The 22,816-nt window shown below is 46.0% G+C and overlaps 1 protein-coding gene across 3 annotated transcripts in view; it reads right to left on the reverse strand.

Annotated features, from left to right (window-relative positions):
- Positions 1 to 680: 680 nt before the first annotated feature.
- The window catches only part of PLAG1 (PLAG1 zinc finger), a 45,272-nt gene continuing 23,136 nt past the window's right edge, over positions 681 to 22,816 (reverse strand). For 2 of the 3 annotated variants that reach the window (XM_055124922.1, XM_055124923.1), the window contains exons 2-5: positions 21,010 to 21,115; positions 13,186 to 13,284; positions 9,310 to 9,668; positions 681 to 8,754 (exon numbers count right to left, since the gene is read on the reverse strand). In XM_055124922.1, coding sequence (XP_054980897.1) covers positions 7,473 to 8,754; positions 9,310 to 9,551 — 1,524 coding nt within the window. In that variant the 5' untranslated portion in view covers positions 9,552 to 9,668; positions 13,186 to 13,284; positions 21,010 to 21,115 and the 3' untranslated portion in view covers positions 681 to 7,472. Of the gene's footprint in view, positions 8,755 to 9,309; positions 9,669 to 13,185; positions 21,116 to 22,816 lie in introns of all 3 variants that reach the window. The other variant, XM_055124924.1, reaches the window with a different exon arrangement.

Here is a 22,816-nt window from a genome sequence, read left to right on the forward strand (position 1 = left end):
GCAAGGCAAGTGCCCTACCCAGTGTGCTCTTTTGAGCCCCAAATACTCCAATTTTTATTCTTTTATTTTTTGGCCACACCTGGTGGCACTCAGGAAACATTTCTGGTGAGGATCAGGAAGTATGTAGGATGCCAGAGACCCAACCTGGGGCAGCCTCGTGCAAGGCCAGTGCCCGACCTGCCGTGTCCCTGCCCCCAGTACTCAAACTTCAATGATGTCGAAAACCTCCCTTCCGAATGTGAGAAGGCACTGCAACCCGGGCCTCGTCATCTCGGTTCCATTTATAAAACAGATCTACCTGTTAAAAAAAAAAAAGATCAAACTTATGAAACACTTCCTTTGTGCATCTGTAATACAACACTGGCTTTCAAGTATGGGTCTAAAAGTTGATGTGGATGGCTTGCGTTTTCCAGAAAGAATACTAAAAAGAAAGTTGCTATTTTCATCTGGAAAAAATGGCAGCAAAACTAGTAAAAGGGAAGGAGATCCTGAGAACTCATTCAGGGAAACAACCCCCACTAAGTAATCTGCTCTTTCATTCTCTCCACCCCACCCCGCAGAACTTGTTTACTGCCCAGACAGTATATGAGAGAGAATCTACCATTTCCATCAGGGTAAAATCAACTCCCCTCGAGAGCCAAAACGAACTGTTCGTCCCCAAAGAAACGGAACCAATAGGACACGTACATACAAATTTATTGCAAGAAATTAGCTCATGTGACTGGGAGGTGGACAAGTCCAGAAGGTGCCGGGGAGGCGGGCAGGCTGGAGACCCAGGAAGAGTTGATGCTGTTGCTCAATTCCAAAGGCAATCCTGGAGGCTGAATTCCCACCTGCAGGAGGAGGCGCTCTTCACGAGGGCCCCTCAACAGATTAGACGAGGCCCACCCCACACTCTCTGCAGTCATTTGCTTGCTTTACCATCAGCTGACTCTCGGCCCCCAGCAAGCACCGCCGCCAGAGCGTGTGCCTCCGTGAGAGTGCGGTGTCAGTCCCAGTGTGCGCGTGCCCGCACGGCCACCGAAGTGCAAGCGTGGTTGAGCACCGGAGCTGGGGATGTGTGCGAATGCCACCACTGCGGAAACAAACACAAACCAAAACAGCAACTGCGAAGGGGAAGGAGAACAAACACCCTTAAGAAATCCACCAACTGATGGCTGACATTGATCCACTAAGACCCTCCCAGCAACCCCCCCAGACACGGTGTTGGACTCAAGCAGACAGGGATGGGATAGGGCCGCCTGGCCACGTTGACACATGAAATTAACCATCACACTCGCCCAAAGACCTCTTCGGAGCAGATTTATGACCCACGGTAACCTCTGTGTTGACCATAGCTGTAGGGAACGTCGGGACATCCTGGGTTTCCTTGTTTTCGGTTTTAGGCAGAAACTTTGCAGGACTTGATCGTTTCTGTCTATTAAAACAAAAGGCAAGTGGGCAGGGTTCAAAACTTAAATACTTCACAGTAGTTAAGCTTCCCAGGGCGACAGTGAAGAACGTTTCCTCCTGTAGGCAAGTCAAAAAGAGGAATCTGACCCTACTGAAGGAAGGCTCTGGGGAAGAGAGCAGATTTCTCTCACACTCCACTCCCCGATGGTGTCACAGAATTTTAGAATGAACATCAGATTTTCTGAAGCTGCATTATTAGTTAAGTGATGAGTAAGTATTACATGAAATGATATGGATGCTATTCACTGTTCCGGTCCAGGTGAATTAACAAGGGCGGGTTTTCACAGAATGTTTGACAAACAGCCCCCAAAGGAACTTGTGAAAGGATAATTTATAGTACTGACAGGGGGAAAAAAGGTATCAGAGGAATGCTTAATGCCAATTTTATCTCATGAGTAAGAAACATTCTTCACTTATACATTCCTGAAATGTGTGTAGAGTTCTCTTTGAAATGCTCACCGGGATTAAAGTTTTGATGCAACATGTTCTGATATTTTTATTTACAATTTATATCCTTCCTTTAAAGGTACAAAAGTTTTAAAACAAAACAAAAAACCCTCTAGAACACTCCATTTCATTTTAATAACAAAGTACTGTTCTAGAGACAGCTACTGGAATCTCATGTTAATCAAATGAGAAAATATTTAAAATTCAAAGTGAAGGAGAAAAAATTATACCGAATAAAAATGTATCACCTATTAAAATTTCAGGAAAATCTATATTAACTGAAGCCATTCTATAATTTTATTCATATATTTTGTGGAGTTCACATATCTTTTTTTTTTCTCACAGCAAACATTAACACTGTACGCCACCAAAAGCTGCAGTACTATTACTTAATTAGCAGCAAGTAATATTTTATATCTGGGTAAAACTGGGCAATAAATAGCCTGCTTCTTTGGGTGTGGATGTTTAAAATGTATCACTGCAGCGTCCCAACGTGATGGTTATTGTACAGAGCTTACGCACACAGAAAATACGATCTTTGTCTATATTTTATACAAATACAACAGTAGTTTGTGAATACATTTTAAGTACATGATATACAGGATAAGCCACTTGATTTCCCAATATCACAGAATAGTAACTTTAAATGCAATAAAAATATACAAAATTCAGCATGGAATGCAGATTTTTTTTTTCTTTTCTATTTAACTCAAAACTTTACCATTAGAACGTTTTTAGGTACTAGTTCAAACACTTCTGCATCAGCTAAAAATACATTTGAGCAGTCCAGCTTATGTCCGGGCTTGATGCAATCCATTTCCGAATGGATTCCAAGTTTCTGTTCAATTCAAAGGGCTGTTAGTAACACAAGGCTTGTTCCTCACTCCACACCATATCACAAAGCCCATTTATCATATTGAATTACAGTCACCTTCTGGACAAAAGCTGGGTTTGTTCTGGTAACATTTGCACTGAGAATTCCTTCTGTAAGTGCACACAAAATACATTGTGGTGGGTGGTGTCAAAGTCTGTCACTGACAAATGAAGTCACAGTATAAAAATATAATGTACACCTTTACACTAAAGGAAGTCCTTTTTGTCTATGGATTAAAAAAAAATACAACTGAACGAGACAGAGGAGTTTGTAGCACCATGGAGAGTTGTAGCCCAAGTTGCATTAGCAGCATGACCCAACGTGACATTGAAGGAGAGTTTCTGAGGAGAGGACATTCATTCGGGTTCGTCTGTACCACTGAAGCTTACACAAGGAAGTCTTACCCATCAGCAACATCCTGTCATTTCCAGAGCCAGATCGCTATCAAAGACACTGCCTGCCAACTTCCGGTGCTGGATGACGCCGTGTCAGGACCATAAGGTAACCCAAACATGCCTTTCCTCTGCTGGCAGCATCATTTGCCGTGTGTGTGTGTGTGTGTGTGTGTGTGTGTGTGTGATTGCAAAGGAGTTCTATATGGATTATGAGCACAAAACTGCACCGTACCACTTGTGTGGAGTTGTGGAACCACCAGACGTGATCTACGTCCGACACAGTGTTGTACAGATAAGACAGCCGGGACTTGTGTGTGAGAGGTAACAGTCTGCGGTTGCTAATGAAGAATACTCGATGTTGAAAAGACCTCCCCAGCATCACGTGGATCTCAGTAGGCTAGAAGCAACTTGGGGGAACTGGTATTTTTTTCTTAACTTACATACTGGGAAGACAGTGTGTTTTTGAGACACGTAAACCTTGTAAAAAAATAAACCATTGTAAAACCTTATGAAAAGACACACACTGATTCTGTGCAATAGAGCAAATTGGTAAGAGAACACTGTAAAAATGTACCTGTTTAAAATACCACCTACCATTTCTGAACACAAAGCATTATATATCAAAGGCCTACATATATATATACATATATATATCATCTAATGGCACTTGAAACAAATTATAGTAAGTCTTAAAACAAAAGGCATCACCTATAAGAAAGTTTCTGTAAAGATTTAGATTCGTTTTGAAAGTGCTATATCTTGTAATATGTGTAGTATAGAGGTTGACCAAGCTCTTTTAAAAAAATATTGGCCTAAATATGCATATTGCTTACTAGATGAACATCCTGAAAATATGTGCTCTCTAACATTCATTATTAGCTTAATAAAGCAAACAGCTCTGGCTCATGTTTCAGTCAGCATATGGTTTTTAAAAACCGCTACTGTCCAAATTAACGCAATATATCACTATACTCCATACATGACTGGGAATTACGAAGGACAAGCAACAAACAGGCAAAAACCTGTCACCTGAAGGGAACAGGAAATAAACGGAAAGCTGTGAAAGGTGGTGCTGGACCAGCTAAGGACCAGCTAAGTTCTGAAACACTGAACTCGGGGATCGGGTTCTAGAAGGCAGATTTGTAAGAGATACTTGCATACATCAAGGAAGAGTATTGCTTACAGTGTTGAGATCCTTCCACATTCCAGCCTCCAGGTCTGGGGACCGAAGCCGTACACACACGTGGAAGTTCAAACTGAATGAGGTTCAATATCTTGTCTGAGACCCTAATATTTGCTTAATAACAATCCCTTTTATTTATTTTTGCGAAGCAAAGGCACTACCAGAAATCAAGGGTGATGATTCTTGTGACCAGAAAATAAAAACAGAACGGCAGTAATTTTTAATCACATGGAGTTGACATGAAACAACTGTCATCTCTTTTTCTCTAGGCAAAAAGAAAAAAAAAAGAGCCAATTCTGCATTACATCCTTGTTAGACCATGTGCAATTAAAACAAATGAGTTTGCCTCATCTTTATTAAAGTTCTCTCAAAAAAGGGTTTAGTGACCTCTATGGTCAGTTTTAAAAACAAATCAGCCGAATTCCCCCTTTCTTGGAAGTGTTATTTTAAGTCAGTGGGGCAGTTCTAGGCCAAGAGTGTCCTGAAGAAATTGAAGACACCAGTTTTGACACTGGTGCCCTAAGAGATGTGCCTCCAGGGAATTAAATTCTATGCAGGGTGGGAATTAGGCGAGAAATATATATATATTTACCTTTAAGGCGCTTGCCCGAATTTCCACGATGCTTCATTTCATCATTTCTGGTACTCCCTTTTAATCTTTCACTAGTAGTAAAATACAGCCTACTGAGGCCAACGTCTCCGCTCCTCGATTTGACTTCTTTTTAAGCAAATTGTAGACACGAGTGCTTTTTTTTTTGTTTACTATTTTAAAAATAGGTTTTCTAGTTCTATGTGCTCTGTCACCAAATTTCTTTTTCCTTGTTTTAAAATGGTGATTAAAGCAATATTGAACACTAATCATTCAACTAGTGATTTAGGTAAGCAATCTGTTTCACAGAAACCAACGGAAGCAGGACCGAAGCCGCGCTCAGAGCCTACTTTCAGAGCAAATATTCTCCTAATCAAAAGCTTAGGAGCAGTTTGAAAAAAAATTTTTTAAATGCATTTCCTTAACATATATAATTTTAATGCCTTTGGAACACACTTTTTTTAATAAAATGTAATTTTTAATAATAAAATTTAAATACATAAGTATAAAAACTACTGCTCCTAGGATTAAAAAAAAATCGGAGCATGATAAAATATCAGGAGCCAAAGCTCCTTGAGAGGAACTCTTGACTCTATGAAGTGCGATATAGTGTGTGTATATATATATATATTTATAATATATAGAGTGAAACCCCCATTTACACCATTACAATGTACATTTCTCCACAAATCATATCACTCCCCCAATATTTTAAATAATGTATTATATTCAGTGATCTGCACTCATTTTTAGAAATTCTTGGTAAACACTGCAATCTGCAGTAATAATTGGTCCTATACAGGAGGGAAAGACACCTCCGTATAGGGCTAATGAGTGCTCAAAAAATATTTTTCCTTTTTTTTCTTTTTAAAAGAGACATATAGTTTTCTCTAAAGCCGCGCCCCACCCCCCACCCCAACAACAGGGTTCCCAAATAAGGTGTTAGCAAGTGCTTAACAGACCATGCTTCTTGGGCTGATGTGCCGACCAAGACTTAGGAAGATGATTACAATGTGATCTTTGAGATTCTGGTGTTTGTCTACCAAGAAGAACGCCTGCAATCATGATTTTCTTCAGTGAACATGAGAATCCTGATTGTTACTTTGACGTGAGCTAAGACAGTGCGTGTTTGACTTTCTCTTCCCCTCTATAAATTCTTCTTTGCAGCATTTACTCCATGTCTCAGAGGCGTGTAAAAGTGGGGTTTGACTGTATATATTTTTCAGCTGCTTATAAAACTTTGTGGTCATTCCTCAAAGAGTTTTTTTCTAAGGCATCTAACTTTTAAAATTCTTCATCTGAAAACGGCCAAGGAAAAGATAAACGAACATGAGTAAAAGAGGTACCACGGGGGCAAGGCTAGTTCTCTGCTGCTGACTCTTAAGGGAAAGAAAATCTCACTGAGTGATGAAACGACAGACTTTCTGCTTCACTCCTAAGAGTCCAGTTTCTGCCCTCAGCAATCAGGGACACGAAGCCTAGTGGAGCCCCCGAGTTGACCTGTGTGCTTCGCGCATCTTCCCGCTTTGACATCTCTCCTGCCCTGCACAGCCGAGACAGTGCATCCTGGCTCTGTCTCCCACGGAGGCTCAAGATCCTGGAAAAGACTGTCAAGAGAAAACTGCTGGTTGTACTTGACCCACCCTTTGGCCACGGAAGGTGGAAAAGACTAAGAAAGAGCTGTGCAATCATTCCGGAGACTCCGATGCCAGAGATTATTAGTATTGCTGGGTGGAAAGGGAGCAGAAAGTCTGCACCATGGCAGAAGAACCCGTGGGCTAATCTAAGGCCAGCTCTGATGCTAACACAGAAAGCCACGTGCCGTGGCACTGCACGAGAGCCTTTCTCTCTTCGCTATCAAGACTAATGCTTTGCGTTTAGGTCTTGTTTTCTTTATATGCACATAATAAAGACAAAAAATATTTGACCAGACAACAGCAAGCCTTCAAAAATATACTGACCCGAAGTTATGGTATACGAAAAAAAATTAAAAAAAAGAAAAGAAATGTTGGTTATTTCTCCAAAGTGGATTCTTCATTCATCTGTGATCTTTGATTACGAATCCATTCAGAGGCGTATAAAGATTTCTAAAAACTCTCGGGTTATTGATACATATAAAAAATTTACATTCGGTTGCAAACTTACTAAGTAGCCAGGCTTCAAAAGGCAGAGCCACTCTTCGGTGCGGGAACAAACATTTAGAATCTGAAGATTTGAGAGAACTGGTGCGTTGGTAAGACGTGATGGATACTGACGAAACTCCGGTACTGAGAAGAATCTGAAAGGATGGCCCCTGGCAGTGAGTCAGGACAAAGAGAACACCCGAGTAAACATGACTGAACACAAATGGCTCCAAAGCGCTTTTGAGAAAGCTAGTTTCTATCTTATACTGGCTTGACGAAAACTGGGACTATACAAAAGCGGAGATTTTCATAACTGTCTTTTACGTAGGCACTAAAATAAACACGTTCCTCTAAGGCAGGGCTACGCGTTATCTCTGAAGGAAACGGAGAGGAACGCTGGCCGGGGGCGTCACTGGAAGGCCTGGTGGAAGCGGGGTAGTGTGGTGCTGGTGCCCAGGCTGCTGCCGAAGGCTGCAGACAGCGAGTGCAGGGGCCCGAGGCCCAGCGTGCTGGCCGCCTCCTGCAGCTCCTGGCTGGCCGCGGGCAGCGGGGCCCCAGGCGAGGCCGCCTCCTCCTGGGAGTAGCCCACGCCCAGGCTGCCCACCGACAGGGGGTTGTAGGGGGGGCCGTTCAACGGGATGAAGTTAAAGAGCTGCGAGAAGTCCAGCGCCGGCGTGCCCAAGGGGTCGCCGATGGAGAGGGAGCTTTTGGACAGGGCCAGGTCGCCGGCGGCCTCCTCGGGGGACGCGCCCGGAGGCTCGGGCCCCGCCTTGGCCGGGGCTGCGGCCTGCGCGTCCTGGGAGGAGGAGGAGGAGGCGGCGGCGGCGGCGGGCGCGGCGGCCTGCAGCTCCATCAGGTAGCTCTCCAGCTCGCCCTTCAGCGGCGGCTCCTTGTCCGGGAGGGAGATGGCGTATGAGGTAGAACCGAAGGGGTACTTGAAAGCGAGGTGGTGGGGTGGGTGCACGGCGTCCATGTCCAGCGGGCAGGTGACCCCCAGGGGCAGCGTGGTGATCATCTGGTGGGCCGCGCCCGAGCTGGGCATGGACGGGAAGGCGCTGTTGTAGAGGTTCAGCTGCAGCGTGTTGGGGAAGGGCTTGGCCAGCAGCTCGCTGGACGGCAGGGACATGACGGGCAGGAGCTCGTCCTTGATGGGCACCGCCACGTTGCACGTGAACGGGTCCAGGAAGTCTACGGGCTCCGTCTTGACCTTGAGCAGCTCCTGGCTGTGGCTCTTCTTCATGTGGCGCGTGAGGTGGTCCTTGCGGCCGAAGCGCTGGGCGCAGTACTGGCACAGGAAGTCCTTCCGGCCCGTGTGGACCACCATGTGGCGCCGCACGTCCTTGCGTGTGTAGAAGCGCCGCTCGCAGTGCTCGCACTGGTGCTTCTTCTCCTTGACGCCGCCCGACGCCTTGCCGGCGTGCGCCTTGAGGTGCTCCAGCAGCACGCCTGTGCTCTCGAAGGCCTGCAGGCACACCTTGCAGGTGAGGTCGCCGCTGGTGGCCGCGTGCAGGGCCAGGTGGCGCTTGAAGCCCAGCTTGGTGTTGTAGCTCTTGCCGCACTCCTCGCACTTGAAGGTCTCCTTGTTGGGGTCGTGCGTGTGCAGGTGGTTCTTCAGGTGGTCCTTGCGGTGGAACATTTTCTCGCAATAGTTACACTTGTGGGTTTTCTCGGGAGAGTGGGTGGCCATGTGCCTTGAAACACAGACAGAGGTGGTCAGTGCCCTGCCCGCGGCCGCCGGGAGCCCCCGTCGCCAACGGCTGCTACGCTACTACGGCTCGGACCGAGCTGCTCGAGCACTGCGCGTCTAGAGAACACGAGACACGGACGGCAAGCAGAGCGAGGGGACAGGCCTACCCCGCGGCCGAGCCGCGGCCACCGCGCTGCCGGGCCCCCCCGCCGCTGTCTAGGAAAGCGTGCAGGCAAGGCGGCAGCGCTGCTCACGCACAGGTCCACACGCTTCACCCGGAGCGACGTCTCCGGGCCGTGAGGACGCTCGACTCTCACTAGGCATAGCTTAGCGATCGTTAGGAAAAAAAAAAACAAAACAAAAAAACTTCCAAAGATAACCAAAAGACATTAAAAAGCCTGCAGCTGAGGTTCCCCAAATCCGAGTCTAAGCTACGCAAACATTCTCCTCGCTGCGCGTCCGGCGGAGAAGTGTGTAGACAAACACAGACATTCACGACGGCCCCACACGGCCAAACATGACAGAAAGCAGAAGCCAGAAGACAAGGAGAGGCGAGTACCTTTGCAATTTGTACTTAGAGACAAAGGCCTTGCTGCAGTCCTGGTGCGTGCACGGGTAGGGCCTCTCCCCCGTGTGGGAGTATGCGTGCACCTTTAATTTCTCAACACTGTTAAAGGCCTTGTCGCACAGCCGGCAAGGAAAGTTTTTCCTGGGTTTGGTTTCACCGCGCTTACGTTTCCCTGCAGGGACTTTCTGGGTATCTCTCACTTCTGACAAGTCACCAGGAATGACAGTGGCCATCGTGGCCTAAAGCAGGCCTTCTTGTAGGACACTTGGGGACCGCCCAACTCCACTAAGTGATTTAGCGTTAGGTGGCGTCTCAAGTTTCATGTGGTCGGAAAAGAAAGCAAAAAGGGACTGGAAAAAAAAATAAAGAAACAACTAGTTTGTAAGTAAACTTAATTTTAAAAAAGTTTTTTTTTTTTTTACTTGCTATGTGATGCTTTCGAGTTAAAAAAGAAATCATAAATGGATTCAGCTGGTCTAATGTAATATCTGTGGGTTTCTTTCCACTTGCCAAGAAACATATTAATGCATTGCTCAGGATGGACAGTTGACACAGACTCCTGACTCCCTCCGCATGAGCTTGTCCTTGGGGAAAGCCAGCAGAGACTCCCCGAGCACTCGGGGGCGCATCGAATCATGGTCCTGAAAATGGGCTTCACTTGACGCAAGAGCTGGATGATGGAACTTGGACTAAAAACATAAAAATGTTTCTGCGAATCTTGCAAAGCTCAAAAGTGCGTTTGATTTGTGTGTGCTGCTTCTAGTCAGACTCTATTACGGGCACAGAGGTACACGCAACTGAGAGAAAACTCTGGAAGGCGCCTCGGGAACTGAGTCCATGGAAGCAGCACTGCGTAGAGCGGGGGGGCTGAATGCAAGCCCCCAGAGTGAAACTCCCTGTTTCTGCCTGTGTTCTCACGGTCCTGAGTCTAGTAGGAAGAAAAATTATCTTTATAATGGGATCTGCAATGGGTCAGCTTTGCTTCTTTTAGTCTTTTGGGCACCCGTGACTGTGCTTGGGGTTCACTCCTGGCTCTCCACTCTTGGCGGGCCCGGGGGGACCCTATGGGTGCCGGGGACTGGATGCAGGTCAGCCATGTGCAAGGCAGACACCCTACCCACTGCACTGATGCTCTAGCCCTTGAATGATGAAGCTTTTATTTTTTATGTTTCTTTTTTTTTTTTAGCCAGGCTGGTGGTGCTCATGATTTACCCCCAGCTCTGTGCTCAGGGACCTCCAGTGCTTCAGGGATCATCTGCAATGCTGGGGATCGGACTCGGGTCAGTGCATGCAAGGCAAATGCCCTCCCTGCTGAACTATAGAGTTCCAGCCTCAAGTTTCTGATGCTGCATCAGGTGAAAACCCTGGCTCTTTTTATCTCAAAGGACAGATTTGTTTGAATAACTTTCTTCTCTGCTTCTCACATCGTGGGAAACAAATTCTGGGCACTGAGCCCTCCGGGTCAGGGGCTGAGCCAGGGCCTGGGTAGGGGGGGTGTTTCTGAGAAACCAGAAACCTGTGGAAACCACACACAGGGACCTCCCGCCCACGACACAGCACCCCGTGCAAGGGGACAGCACGAAGGAGTTGTTTCAGGATGGTAAAATGCTGTGCCACAGTGTCTGAATTCTTCCTGGGAGAAGGAGTGATTTGGACAGATTGGATTGCAGTTATGTATAACCCCCAAATTTAAGTTGATCAAAACCTTTGGTCAGTCATAGACAAGAGACAGCAAATATTAGCAACTGCACTTCTCCAGAGTAAGAAAATCAACTCCCGAAAGATGCAAGATTTATCTGAAAGAGCTAAATCCCTCCAGGTTCATGAAGCTAGTGTAACAATGTCTTCATTTGTCTGTGGCCTCTTTTTCCAACGTTAAAGAGATGACTCTAAAACGGTGGCTATGTTGAAAACAAACAAACAAACACACAAACAAAAAAAACAGGGGCTGGAGTGATAGCACAGTGGGTAGGGTATTTGCCTTGCACAAGGCTGACCTGGGTTCAATTCCCAGCATCCCATACGGTCCCCTGAGCACCGCCAGGGGTAATTCCTGAGTGCAGAGCCAGGAGTGACCCCTGTGCATCGCCGGGTGTGACGCAAAAAGAAAAAACAAACAAACAAAAACCAATAAAACATTGACTACGTTTTAAAGGTGAAACTATTTTAATGATGACTAAATGAATATAATTAAACACTGGTGAGATGGATTTTTCAACCTAGTTATAATTAGAAAAGGAAACTCTTTTAAAAAAAAACATCATGTGTGTTTGGCTTTTTGATATTATTTGGTTTTGCTTATTGTTTGTTTCTGGTTTTGGGGCCACATCTGGCTACATTCAGGGCTTATTCCTGACCCTGTGCTCATCACTCCTGGTGGGTTTGGGGGACCAAACGGGGTGTCAGGGATTGAACCCAGGTTGTCTGCAAGGCAAACGCCCTCTCTGCCATACTATCACTCCAGCCCATTTGTTTTGTTTTTGGGCCACACCTGCAGTGCTCGGGGCCAGCTCCAGGCTATGCTCACGAGACCACATAAGGCACTGAGGATTGAACCTGGGTCAGAATGTTCAAATGTCCTAGCAGCTGTATTATCTCACTGGCCCCATCAGTGTATTTTGCTATCAGATTGACAAGACACTGGATTGGATTTTTCTTCTTTAGTGACACTGGGTACATCCAGCAATCCATTCCCATTGCAATGTAATGTAACAGGCTGTTGACTAAAGAGCCAAATGAAACATCGATTATTCATTCCAACCTGTTCAAAGGCAAAGCACACAGGTAGCCATGGGGTGGGGTTGGGGGCTCTTCCTGCATCCGAAGGTGGATACAGGGAAGCCTGTTGTTGTGCTGTTCAAACTGTCTCAAGCCTCTCCTGCAGTTGGAAAGTGACAACGATACAACCAAGACGACTGATGTTACTAATGCTGACAGCCCATGTCCCTTCTGGTTTGGAATTCTGAATCTTAGGGACATGGGCTTTGAAAAATGACCTCCATCTGGAGACAGCCCCGCTGCCACTCAGGAACACCTACAGAGCTATTCTGCTGTGGTCAGTCTATGACCTGGAAGTTGGTTTAACGTATTCTGCCAAGACAGGGGGTTCCGAAAACATTTTTGACTAGGTGATTTCCTAACAAGGCTTCTGTGAAAGCTGCTCACTTTTCCCATGGCAAAATCAACATGGAATGCAAAATAATGAAATCCCTGTAGATAATACTGGAAATATTTCATGGACTGGTCAGATCTCTCATTAGTGTGTCACGGAATACAATCGTAATGGGTAGAGAATCCCATTTGAGAAAAAGGACTTCTAAGTTATTGGGGGGAAAAGTGTATTTTATGCCTTAGGAACAGTTGGAGGAATTGGAGCCATATCTGGCAATGCTCAGGAGCTACTCCCGGCAGTTGTGCAGGGCCGGAGCGAGGCTGGGTCTGAACACAGGTTGGCTGAGTGCAGGCCACATGCCCTGCCACAACTCCTCGTCACCATCTTTCCGGCCCCCCAAAAAAGTGTATTAAAAGTGCACCATGAAACGATATATCAACATTGAGTTGTAGTGAGTCATACTCAATATGGAAAATAAATTCTGTTATCTTTCATGTACATACTGAGCAATGGAGAACTGCAGATTTCAAATATTACACTTTTCTGAGACCAGCTGAACTTTCTTAATGGCTAAATAATATCTTTTAATCTTAAATATTACAAAATTTAATCAAGTAACAGGTGCATTATAAGTATAAATAGACAGCTCTGAGTTCAAAATCAAATGAAAGTTCACATTCATAATAGCATCTTCATTAAATACAGGGCTGTGAAGCGCATGCACAAAACCGCCGATATTTCTGCTGAATGCCTACCTGACGACAGGTGGAAAAAGCCTCGGAGTGTGGCTTTAGCCAGTTCCATTGACTCTTCGTGGAAGAGAGTGGAATCCAGTCCTTCCCATTTTGGCCAACCTATGGAAGAAAGAATAAGAATGGACGAGGCTCTGATGGAAATCGGCACAGGGAGGGCGGGAAACAAAGGACAAAGAGTCGCAATGTGATGGCGCATGCTTCGGTCCAGATCCCACCGCCGAGTCATGCATTAATTCTCACCAACCGCTGATGATTAGTTCTAAGCACACTTACACAACCAAATAAATGCAGAAATAAAGTGAAATAGCAAAACCCACACAAACGGCATTTTGTGATGCTGAATGACGTCCCTTTTTGGTTCCAAAATTCCATATGGTTTTTAAATGAACTTGCCCACTGAGATAAACGGGTATTAGGATAACCAGCGGAGCCAGCTGTCAAGTGACTCGTCAGAACTTCTTTCCACTTAGTGACTGCAGAAGAGATAAATTCAGGTCTTTTTTGTTTGTTTGTTTGTTTGTTTGTTTGGGGCCATACCTGGCAGTGCTCAGGCCTCATTTGTAGCTCTGAGCTCAGGGATCACTCCTGATGGGTTCGGGGGACCAGACAGAATGCCAGGGATTGAGCCTAGGTCAGCTGCTTGCAAGGCAACTGCCCTACCTGCTGTACTATCCACCCCCAACTCAGGCCTCTCTTGGAAAGTGTGTGTGAGGTATGTCACCCAAGAACAGTAGCTCCTCCTGGGAGCACTACTCACACACCCACACGCACCTCTGCACTGGACTTCCATCACCTGTAACACCTGCCAGCTCACCCCTCAGAACCTGCCAGGCCTGCTGAAATGCAACAGAAACCCTTGCTCTTAAGAGTTCAGAAGCAAACTGGGGAAATTAAAAACAGGGTTACTACAGGAGAAAGGGTCATGAGAAAGGAAGCATCATTTGGCTTCAGGAGATCACTATAAAAAATAATTAATAGCTTAAAACTGCCTATCAGTTGCATGATCTTCTGCAGAATAAGAACATGCATTGAAAAAGAAATAAAAATAAAATGGTTAGTAATTCTTGGCTACACCAGTAGAAGTGAAAGACCAATAGTCAAAAGGAAGAAAGAACTAGTATTATCTGTTATCGAGCATACAGGGCACAGAGAGCTTAGTAAATTCTGAATTGTTTTAAAGATGAATATTGAAAAATAATCATTAAGAATGTGAGAGGGATAATCCTAATCAAAAGATTCAAGTACCATATCCACCAATAATATTTTATTGAAAATAATTTTAGGTGTTGTCCTAAACATAAATTTGATTAAACTCCCCAGACGAACTTTACAGATGTACTTTACAGAATTTGATGATGTATTAATATTTAATAGGTGGCATTCAAGCATCAATGCAAAAATACTGAGTATATTTGAAAGCAGCATTATTCTCATAGCTTGAAAGACAAGAAAAATTAAAATTTAGGCCAACAAAAGATATGTAAAAAGTTAAAAGCGAGAGCTCCATTCTTCTGGAAAGCACAGGGCATGCATAAATGGAAGAACTGAATTCTGCACATAAAAATTGCAAAACAATAAAATTAATTTTGTAAATACTTACTTGCCCAGGGCACACACTGGGTTTTGGGTGGGGTTATTAGAGGATGGAAGCCCGTGTGTTTGCACTTAGTTACTCTAGCACCTGTGAGGGGCGTGTTCTCATCTCTACCATCTACCTGAAAGTCACGGACCTGAGTGTCCAGCATCATCTCTGCAATTCAGAGTGGGGCGTGGAAGGCAACACGGGGGCACAGGGAGACCGTGCCTCGGACTCCCGTGTCCCGCGGACTAGCCCGGGCCAGGAGGGCAGGCCGGCAGAGCGGGTGCAGAGGACAAAGACAAGGAGGCGCAGTTAGTACTTACTTCTCTGTCAGAGCTGCCAAGTCAGGCCCCAAAGGAAACACATTTAAGACTTAAGAGCGTCTTTTAACTGATACAGTTTGCAAAGTAAATTTGACATAGTTTAAACCATGGTTAAAATAGTAACTATCATGTTTGAGTGGAAAATGATTCGGGTTGACAAGTATCTAAAACCAAAGTCGACTGATCATCACCAACTAACACATATTTTTCTTCTTTTCCGGTCCGATATAATTTTTACTACAGATCTCAAAGATGAAAACATCATGCTTACTGCACCCGGTCATTAACAATCAAAATCCTTTAGAACCTCAGTATTTCAATCTTGTGTAAAACAATATTATCTTGATCTAAAGTATGACAAGCCGACAAATTACCCATTACACATTTTACAGTCTGAAACAAAATAATACATAAAGCCATAATTTTCATTAATTTTAACGCAAAACACAATTTCTAAGTCATGGTTAATTTCCCTAAATTCACCCTAATTGCTATGAGTTCTTACATGTGGCCAAATCATCTTAGAGCACCGCTAATTACTTCCCAAACAAAGGAAACCAGGGGCTGGACAGAGTTCATTATTATTTAGCTTGATATAATAAATGTGAAAAATAAAGCCTGCTTTACGCCTGCAATCTTTAGGGGGTGCTCTGGTTTGGGGGGCACCCAGCGGTGCGGGGATGCGCTGACTGAGGAAGACAGGGCGCCTCCCCCGAGCTCTCTCCAGACTCTACAAGGCACGCTTCGACAGGACGGTGACTGCTATTTTGAAAAGTCTACGAGGCACAATTTGTATCTCTGTTTTTCCTTTCTATGTTCCAAGGATGGGTTATTTGGCTTTAAGTAATTAAAAGTTCTATGCCTCCATCTGAAGAACCATAAAGCATACGCTTTGTGGAAAAATGTATATGCCACAGATTTCAAATCACTTATAAGATGCTTCAGAAAACCTTATGAATATTTTGTAGCGTCAGAACAGACCCTTTGCTTCCTATGGCAACTTTGTATATGTAAAAACAATAATTAAAGAGAAGACCATGTGTTGCCAGACAGATTTATCTTCTATGTTTTAGATTCTGAAACGGTGACTCACATAGAAAAATAGCAAGCAAAAGTGAATCATACATCAGAAGGTCTACTAAGATGAATTCTTCTGAGGATACAGGCCAAAAAGAACAGGCCTGCCTATACTTAGACTGTTTTCATGAAATTACTCAGTTCTGATAGTAACTTCTCTAATAGCTGTGAACTTTGCCATACTTACCTTCCATAATATGTCTTTCATAGCTAAGTCAAAATCAAACTTTGCTAATTAAGGACAAATGACATCGAAAACAAAAATGCCATTCTTCCTATGTCAATCGAGAAACTCCCATTAGTAAGCAATTTAGAAAACGTCCACATTTACCTAAAACATGACTTTCACAGTTCATGTTTTAAGGTTAATTGCAAAAGGAAACTTACCAGCGGTCAATACTTTCACTGATGTTTACAAAACAGATCAGAACTCTGAATAATGTGAAATAAACTATTTCGGAGACAAACGGCTGAACTAAGGCAACAGCACACTTAGAACACTTCTGGATTCTGTATGATAGTTCTTACAGCACTCAGTTTTCACAGGTCTTAAAATCAGTTATTAGAGAAGAAAAATAAAAGCAGGGGTGGGGGGAACCTGGAAGCTATTGACATCTTCAGCAAATTACAAACACTGCAGAGAACAGTGGGGCAGGTGCTCTGTTAATTTTTTATTCATCAATACTTCCCAGAAAAGGAGGGAAAGAAAACTTTTTTTTTGGGGGGGGTGGAGGTCATACCCGGCAATGCTCAGGGGTTCTTCTTGGCTCTGCACTCAGAAATTACTCCTGGCAGTGCTAGGGGGAACATATGGGATGCTGGGGATCGAACCCAGGTTGGCCGCATGCAAGGCAAACACCCTCCCCGCTGTGCTATCACTCCAGCCCCTAGGAAGGAAAACTCTTGCCGAATGAATGAAGGAAACTAAAGCAGGGCAAGTGCTTTCTAGCAATGAACTGAACTAGAGGCTTGTTCCATCACTAGAGCAAACACAAGATAGAACAGACAACTAGAGCCCAGGGGAAAAAAGCGTGACACAATTTGATCCCTGAACGTCGACCACTACAAAGGCAGTTTTGAAAGGCAGCAGCAGTGGTAGGACCAAAGTGGTGGAATATACTCGGAGAGTTGCAGGAGATGAGCGTTCTTGGGTGGACCTGACTGCTAAGAAATCGCACAGTACACGTGGATGCTCCAAGCGCAGCCCCTGCTTCTAACAAGAAATCCAAGCGCGGAATAAGCTGGCACCAGCACCCCTGAATGGTGGGGCGGTGACGGGGAAGCAGAGGAGAGAGCAGGGGTGGTGAGGGGCGGAAGCTGGGTCTGTGGCAGGGGCCAGAAAAGCTCGTTTTATGCCTGAAATGATGCATATCAGAAAATTCATTTTGCTGCATGAGGTGCTGTAGTTACGAAAATTTTAAAAAAAATTAAGGTTGACCAATTGGAACACCTTTAACCCTACACTCTTTCTCTGGCCCCAGAAAACTCACTTTTACTACACAAGTAGCAAAAACCAAGAGACAAGGGAGACAGCAGACAGACCCACTGGCTTTCCCGAGTCAACAGAGCGGGGGAAGTCAACAATATGCTGACCAACAGATGACATGAGCCTCGGCACAGCTAGGACCTCCCTTCGGCCATCCTGCGCCGGGTATGTCTGTTTGCTGGTTTTCGAGTATACCTAGAGAGCAAACAGACCACAGGCTACAGATGGAATATTCAAATCAAACTTCATCTTCCAGGTCAGAAACATTTTCCTTGATGGTTTTATGGAGCAGAAAATGTCGTATTAGGTTAAAAGGCTTTTCCCGTTATTTTACGTTCTGTAACTTACGAGTCACCACTACATTTTAACTACGAGATGACAAAAGCCGTACCCTCCTGATGTATGTTATTTGAGGTGGGGCTACTGACCCTCAGCCAGCGGTGCTCAGGGCTTTCCCTGCAATCAGTCGCTCCCAGGGGCGGGGGAGGCTCCGGGGACCACAGGAGTGCTGGGGATCGGAGCTGGCTGGGCTGGGTGCAAGGCAAGTGCCCTCACCGCCGCACCATCTCTTCAGCCCTGTCTAAAACATGGACAGTCTTAGATAAAGTACTGAAGGGTGGTTCACTGGGGGCAGTTGCACTTTTTCTCCCCATAAAGGACGATTCGTATCTTTGCAAACGGGAAAATCAGAGAACAAAAAGAAAGCAATGCTGCTCGAGAATAAAGAACAGTAATTATATCTGAATACACAGTGAAGACAGTTTAGTCAAAACTTTCCTGACTCTTCGAGGCCCTCCACATTCAATCTGCTTTCTTTCTGTATAAAGGACGTCTAAAATACTGGCGTTCTGGGTAGCGTGAAAAGGTAAGGCAGCTTATGGGGTCAGTGTGATCTGAAAGCAGCCAATCTCCCAAACTGTGAAACTAGGGACGGTGGGCCACAAGAATGCTTCACACCGGCTGGGAACACAGTCAGTCTGAATGGACCTAACTAGTTGGGGGCTACAGCTTCACTTTCTCTGACGAAATGCCCAACGTTGTTAAAATGACAAACAGCACAATACAGGTTTTGCGTTCGAACTTTTCAACCACTCACACTGAATCTGTAAGAAATCCAAATAGTAAGGCAAGACCAGTAGGCACTGAGACCAAAGTAAAGAAGGGAAGATGATTTTAATTAGCTAAAACAAACAAACAAAAACAGCTTCGGCAGAGTGAACGCAACTGAAGCTGTCGCCAAGTACCATGCGACGTGCGTTCTGGCAGATGACACAAATGTCCAGTGTGGGTGCCAAACTGCGAGGGGCGCTAAGCAGAGGAAAGAAGACAGAGCCCACGTGCCCGCCAGACTCTGCGTGTCATTCATCACTCTGGCCACCCAACGTTACGTCCACACAGTCTAGGGTCAAACTGGAGCTGGGATCAGCCGCTTCCATGTCTTCCCACACAGCTGAAGTCGACTAGGCTCACTACTGCGGCAAAAGTGTCAAAGCGGGGGCACCCACTTCCTCCACTTCCCCAGAGCCTCCACTCTGCCCGGGACCACCCTGACGAGACAAGCCATCAGTCTGTGGCTCCTCCACTGGTCCCAGCTGCTTGAGAAAGAATTTCAGTTCTGTGCCTCTCTGAACCACCCACCCCACCCCCGACAGGTCACTGAGCTCTTGTGCAGCTGTCACTCCAGAGTGACTGCCAGCTCCAGTCCCCTCTCTGGCACTTGCTCGGTGTCCTGTCGCAGAGCCCACACTCAGGATTTGTCACCTACTTGTAAGTGATTTCAGGACTCAACAGGCAGGTGGATGTTCCCAAGTTCCTTAAATCTCCAATCAACTTAAAATCAGTTCCACCAGAATGAAACTATACGTCTCTTGTCTTTTTTTTTTTTTGGCGGGGGGACTTCCTGGGAACATCATGGCCTCCCAGGGGTCCACCCCGTGTCCGTTGTGGGAATATTTTACTCAGTGGCCCCTGCAGGCAGGAAGCTACCGACTTGGGTGGCCACGCAGCCGGCCAGGTTTTTAGATCATTTCTACTTTCAAATGTTTTGTTCCGTGACTCCTTCCGTGTAAGATGGGTGTCAATTCTAGTTTATGGTTTGTATAGAGTAAAAGTCAAATAGCGAGGGAAAAGGAACACAGCAAAACGCAATACCTTTTAAAGGTTGTTCTTCATGTGAAACTATGAGCATCATGTCGAAACAGAGAACAGTTTTGACTGCTTAGAGATACAACAGAAATCAAAAAGGAGACAATGTGCATTATTTTAGTTGGTTCACTTTTTTTTTCCTTTTTCAAACCGCTAAAACTCCACTTCCATAAAAAACAAGTTTAAAAATTACTGTGAAGTACAAAAAATAATCAATAATGCATACCACTGGAAAGTCACAGACTTTGAAGAATACACTCCAAGAATGTCTGTAATACAAGTAATCAATGATGCATATCACTGCAAAGTCACAAGCTTTTACGAATATACTTCAAGAACACCTGTAGTGCAATAAAGGGCTACAACTTTAACACTGGCTCAAGTTTATTGTCTGGTTTCATAAAACCTTACGCTTGCTAGAGAATGTGACCGGTGAATTTCAATACCTTTCATCTTACTGAGCGGAGGCCCGGCCTGGCCTCCGCTACTTCCCACTCACTGCCTCTTGCTGCCTCTGGCCGAGTAGAGGATCCAAGCCCTGTACCCGCTGGCATTTGGCACGGCACCTGTGAGGCGATCAGTCTTCCCCCTGAGGGCTCTAGGCCTGCATCTGAGGCCCTGCTGATGAACTTACCTGGTACCTAGTCCGCACATGCCCGGACTCCCTACACCTCCACTCTGTGCCCGAGGCGCACATCTGCACACGCCGAGACACACAGAAGCCCGAGTGTGTCCACTTCCTACGGAGGCGAGCAAGCCGGGGCTGTCCGCTGAGATCCTGACTCCAGTCTCAGCCCAGCCACAGCTCTGGGGCGGGGGCGGCCGCCCCTCCCCACCTGCCCTGCATCCGTCAGATTCCTCCCAGCCACAGAAGCAGCATGGTGGTAACGTGGGGCACGGGCCACGAGATGCAGAGATGGGAGAGCTTAAAAGTTCATGTGCGGGCTATTTGGGGAGTATGAACTAATAAGCTTTTCCATCAACGATGCGTCCTGCCCACAGGGGAAGAGAGACTGCTCCTGGCCAGCATTCCAATCCTTCCATTAGACCGAGTGAATCGGAGTCCGGCTGATCATAATACAGAGCTGAGAGAGTGGCATGCTTATTATGTGGCATGCTTTCCAAAGCTTTCCATATCGGATCTTGTTTAATTCAGGAGCTGGAATAACTGGTGACGTTGAAAACCATGCCATATAATGGTAAAGGCCACGTACCTGGAGACCCTGCTTCAGACTCTAGCAAGGGACCCTTATCAATACATCATCAGAGAGTGAAGCATTCTGGGTGCCAAGTACGGCCAACGTAGCACCGAGCGGCAACCTAAAAAGAAAAGAAGAATTAGTTGGAAACTGCGAAAGTCACGCCCAACCTGGCACTGGCATACAGCCCAAATGAGTTTCAACGCGTCACACTGTGGTTGTGTTCTTTTAACTATAAAATTAATCTTAAATCCTTTTAGAAACAAACATGAGACCAAATATAGTACACTGAAAAATGAAAAGTAAACAAATCATTACTCTCAGATTTAGAGATTTTCCTCATGAAGCACAATTAAGTAATCTACATTGTTCCTATTTTCACTTGGAAAAATATTATTCTGGATTTACCGCTGCTTTCCTCAATGCTGCTCATTTTCTTCATACATATCCTAAACACATCATTCTCTTCTTTGTAACAGTTTCCAGACAGGCTTCCTGTGGTGGCTCTGTGGCTCAGAGATGTGCTCCCAGAGGCCATTCAGTCACGGGGGGAAGGTACAAGCTGTGAGCACCCTGTATCCCAAAGTCTGGAAACTGCAATGTTTGGGGGGAGAAAGGAACCCCACCCATGTTGGTGGGAATGCCTGCTGGTTCAGTCTCTATGGGAGCAACATGGAGCTCTCTCCAATCAAGCAGGAAGGGAGTGCCCAGATGACCCATACTGGTCATACGACTTGTTGGTTCAATACCCTAAAAGCAAAGATGTTTATCTGAAAGGCTCTATGCACACCTAGGTTCATGTGAAAGTCAAGATATGGAAACAACCCTAATGCCCAACTATGAACGAAGACAGTAAGAAGTTACGGTATATACAGACAATGGAATACTATGCAGCTCTAAAAACAACCAAAACCATGCAATTTGCAGCAACACGGATGAAAGTAGAGGATATTATGCTGAGCGAAGTCAGTTAAGAAGAAAGGGATGGACACAGAATGGTCCCTCAGGTGTGGGACTCAAAGACACAAAGCGAGGGAGCAACAAAGAACCAAAGGCAGCACATGAGCAGGGAGGTCTGAGCCACACCACTGAGCTGGGGAGGGGATCTGAAGTGGAGGGGGCACTGGGGTCCTTGGAGAGGGAGTGGGTACCCGGGTGATGGGTGTGGTGCTGGAATTACGTGCATGAAAAACCACTGCTAACAGTACCACAGAACCCAAACTTCAGTGTTCTCACAGGAGGCTGAATAAGGAGAGGTCTCAAGCCTCAATGTCTCCATTGTGAGACTTGTTACTGTTTTTGGCATATAGAATACGCCACGGGGAGCTTGCCAGGCTCTGCCGTGAGGGCGGGATACTCTCAGTAGCTTCCCGGGCTCTCCGAGAGGGGTGAAGGAATCGAACCTGGGTCTGCTGTGTGCAAGGCAAACACCCTCCCCGCTGTGCTATCGCTCCAGCCCAGTGTGCAGGGTTAGCTGGTGAGAAACCAGGGCTGGGGCACAGACACCCGGGACAGGGGCAGGGGGCCACGGAAGGGGTCAGAGGTGCTGGCAAGCAGGAGGGGAGGGGAGGAGAGGAGAGGGGCCAGGAGCACCGGGCTAAGGGAGCTACAGCAGATGCACGCTGGGGCCTCGCGCTGAAAGAGAAGCAGCAAAGCCACCAGTCCCGTCGAGCTGCGGGGTGCCCCGGCCAGAGACAGAGGGCCAGGGGCCGGACACGGGAGCTGCGGCCAGCAGGGACAGAGAGCCGGAGTGCCAGGGAGAAGGACGGGGCAGGCGGCAAAGCCACGGGCTGCCAAGCAAGCCCCTGTCACGCCCCCGAAG

This window comes from Sorex araneus, chromosome 2 (genome assembly GCF_027595985.1).
Source record: "Sorex araneus isolate mSorAra2 chromosome 2, mSorAra2.pri, whole genome shotgun sequence".
NCBI lineage: Eukaryota > Metazoa > Chordata > Mammalia > Eulipotyphla > Soricidae > Sorex > Sorex araneus.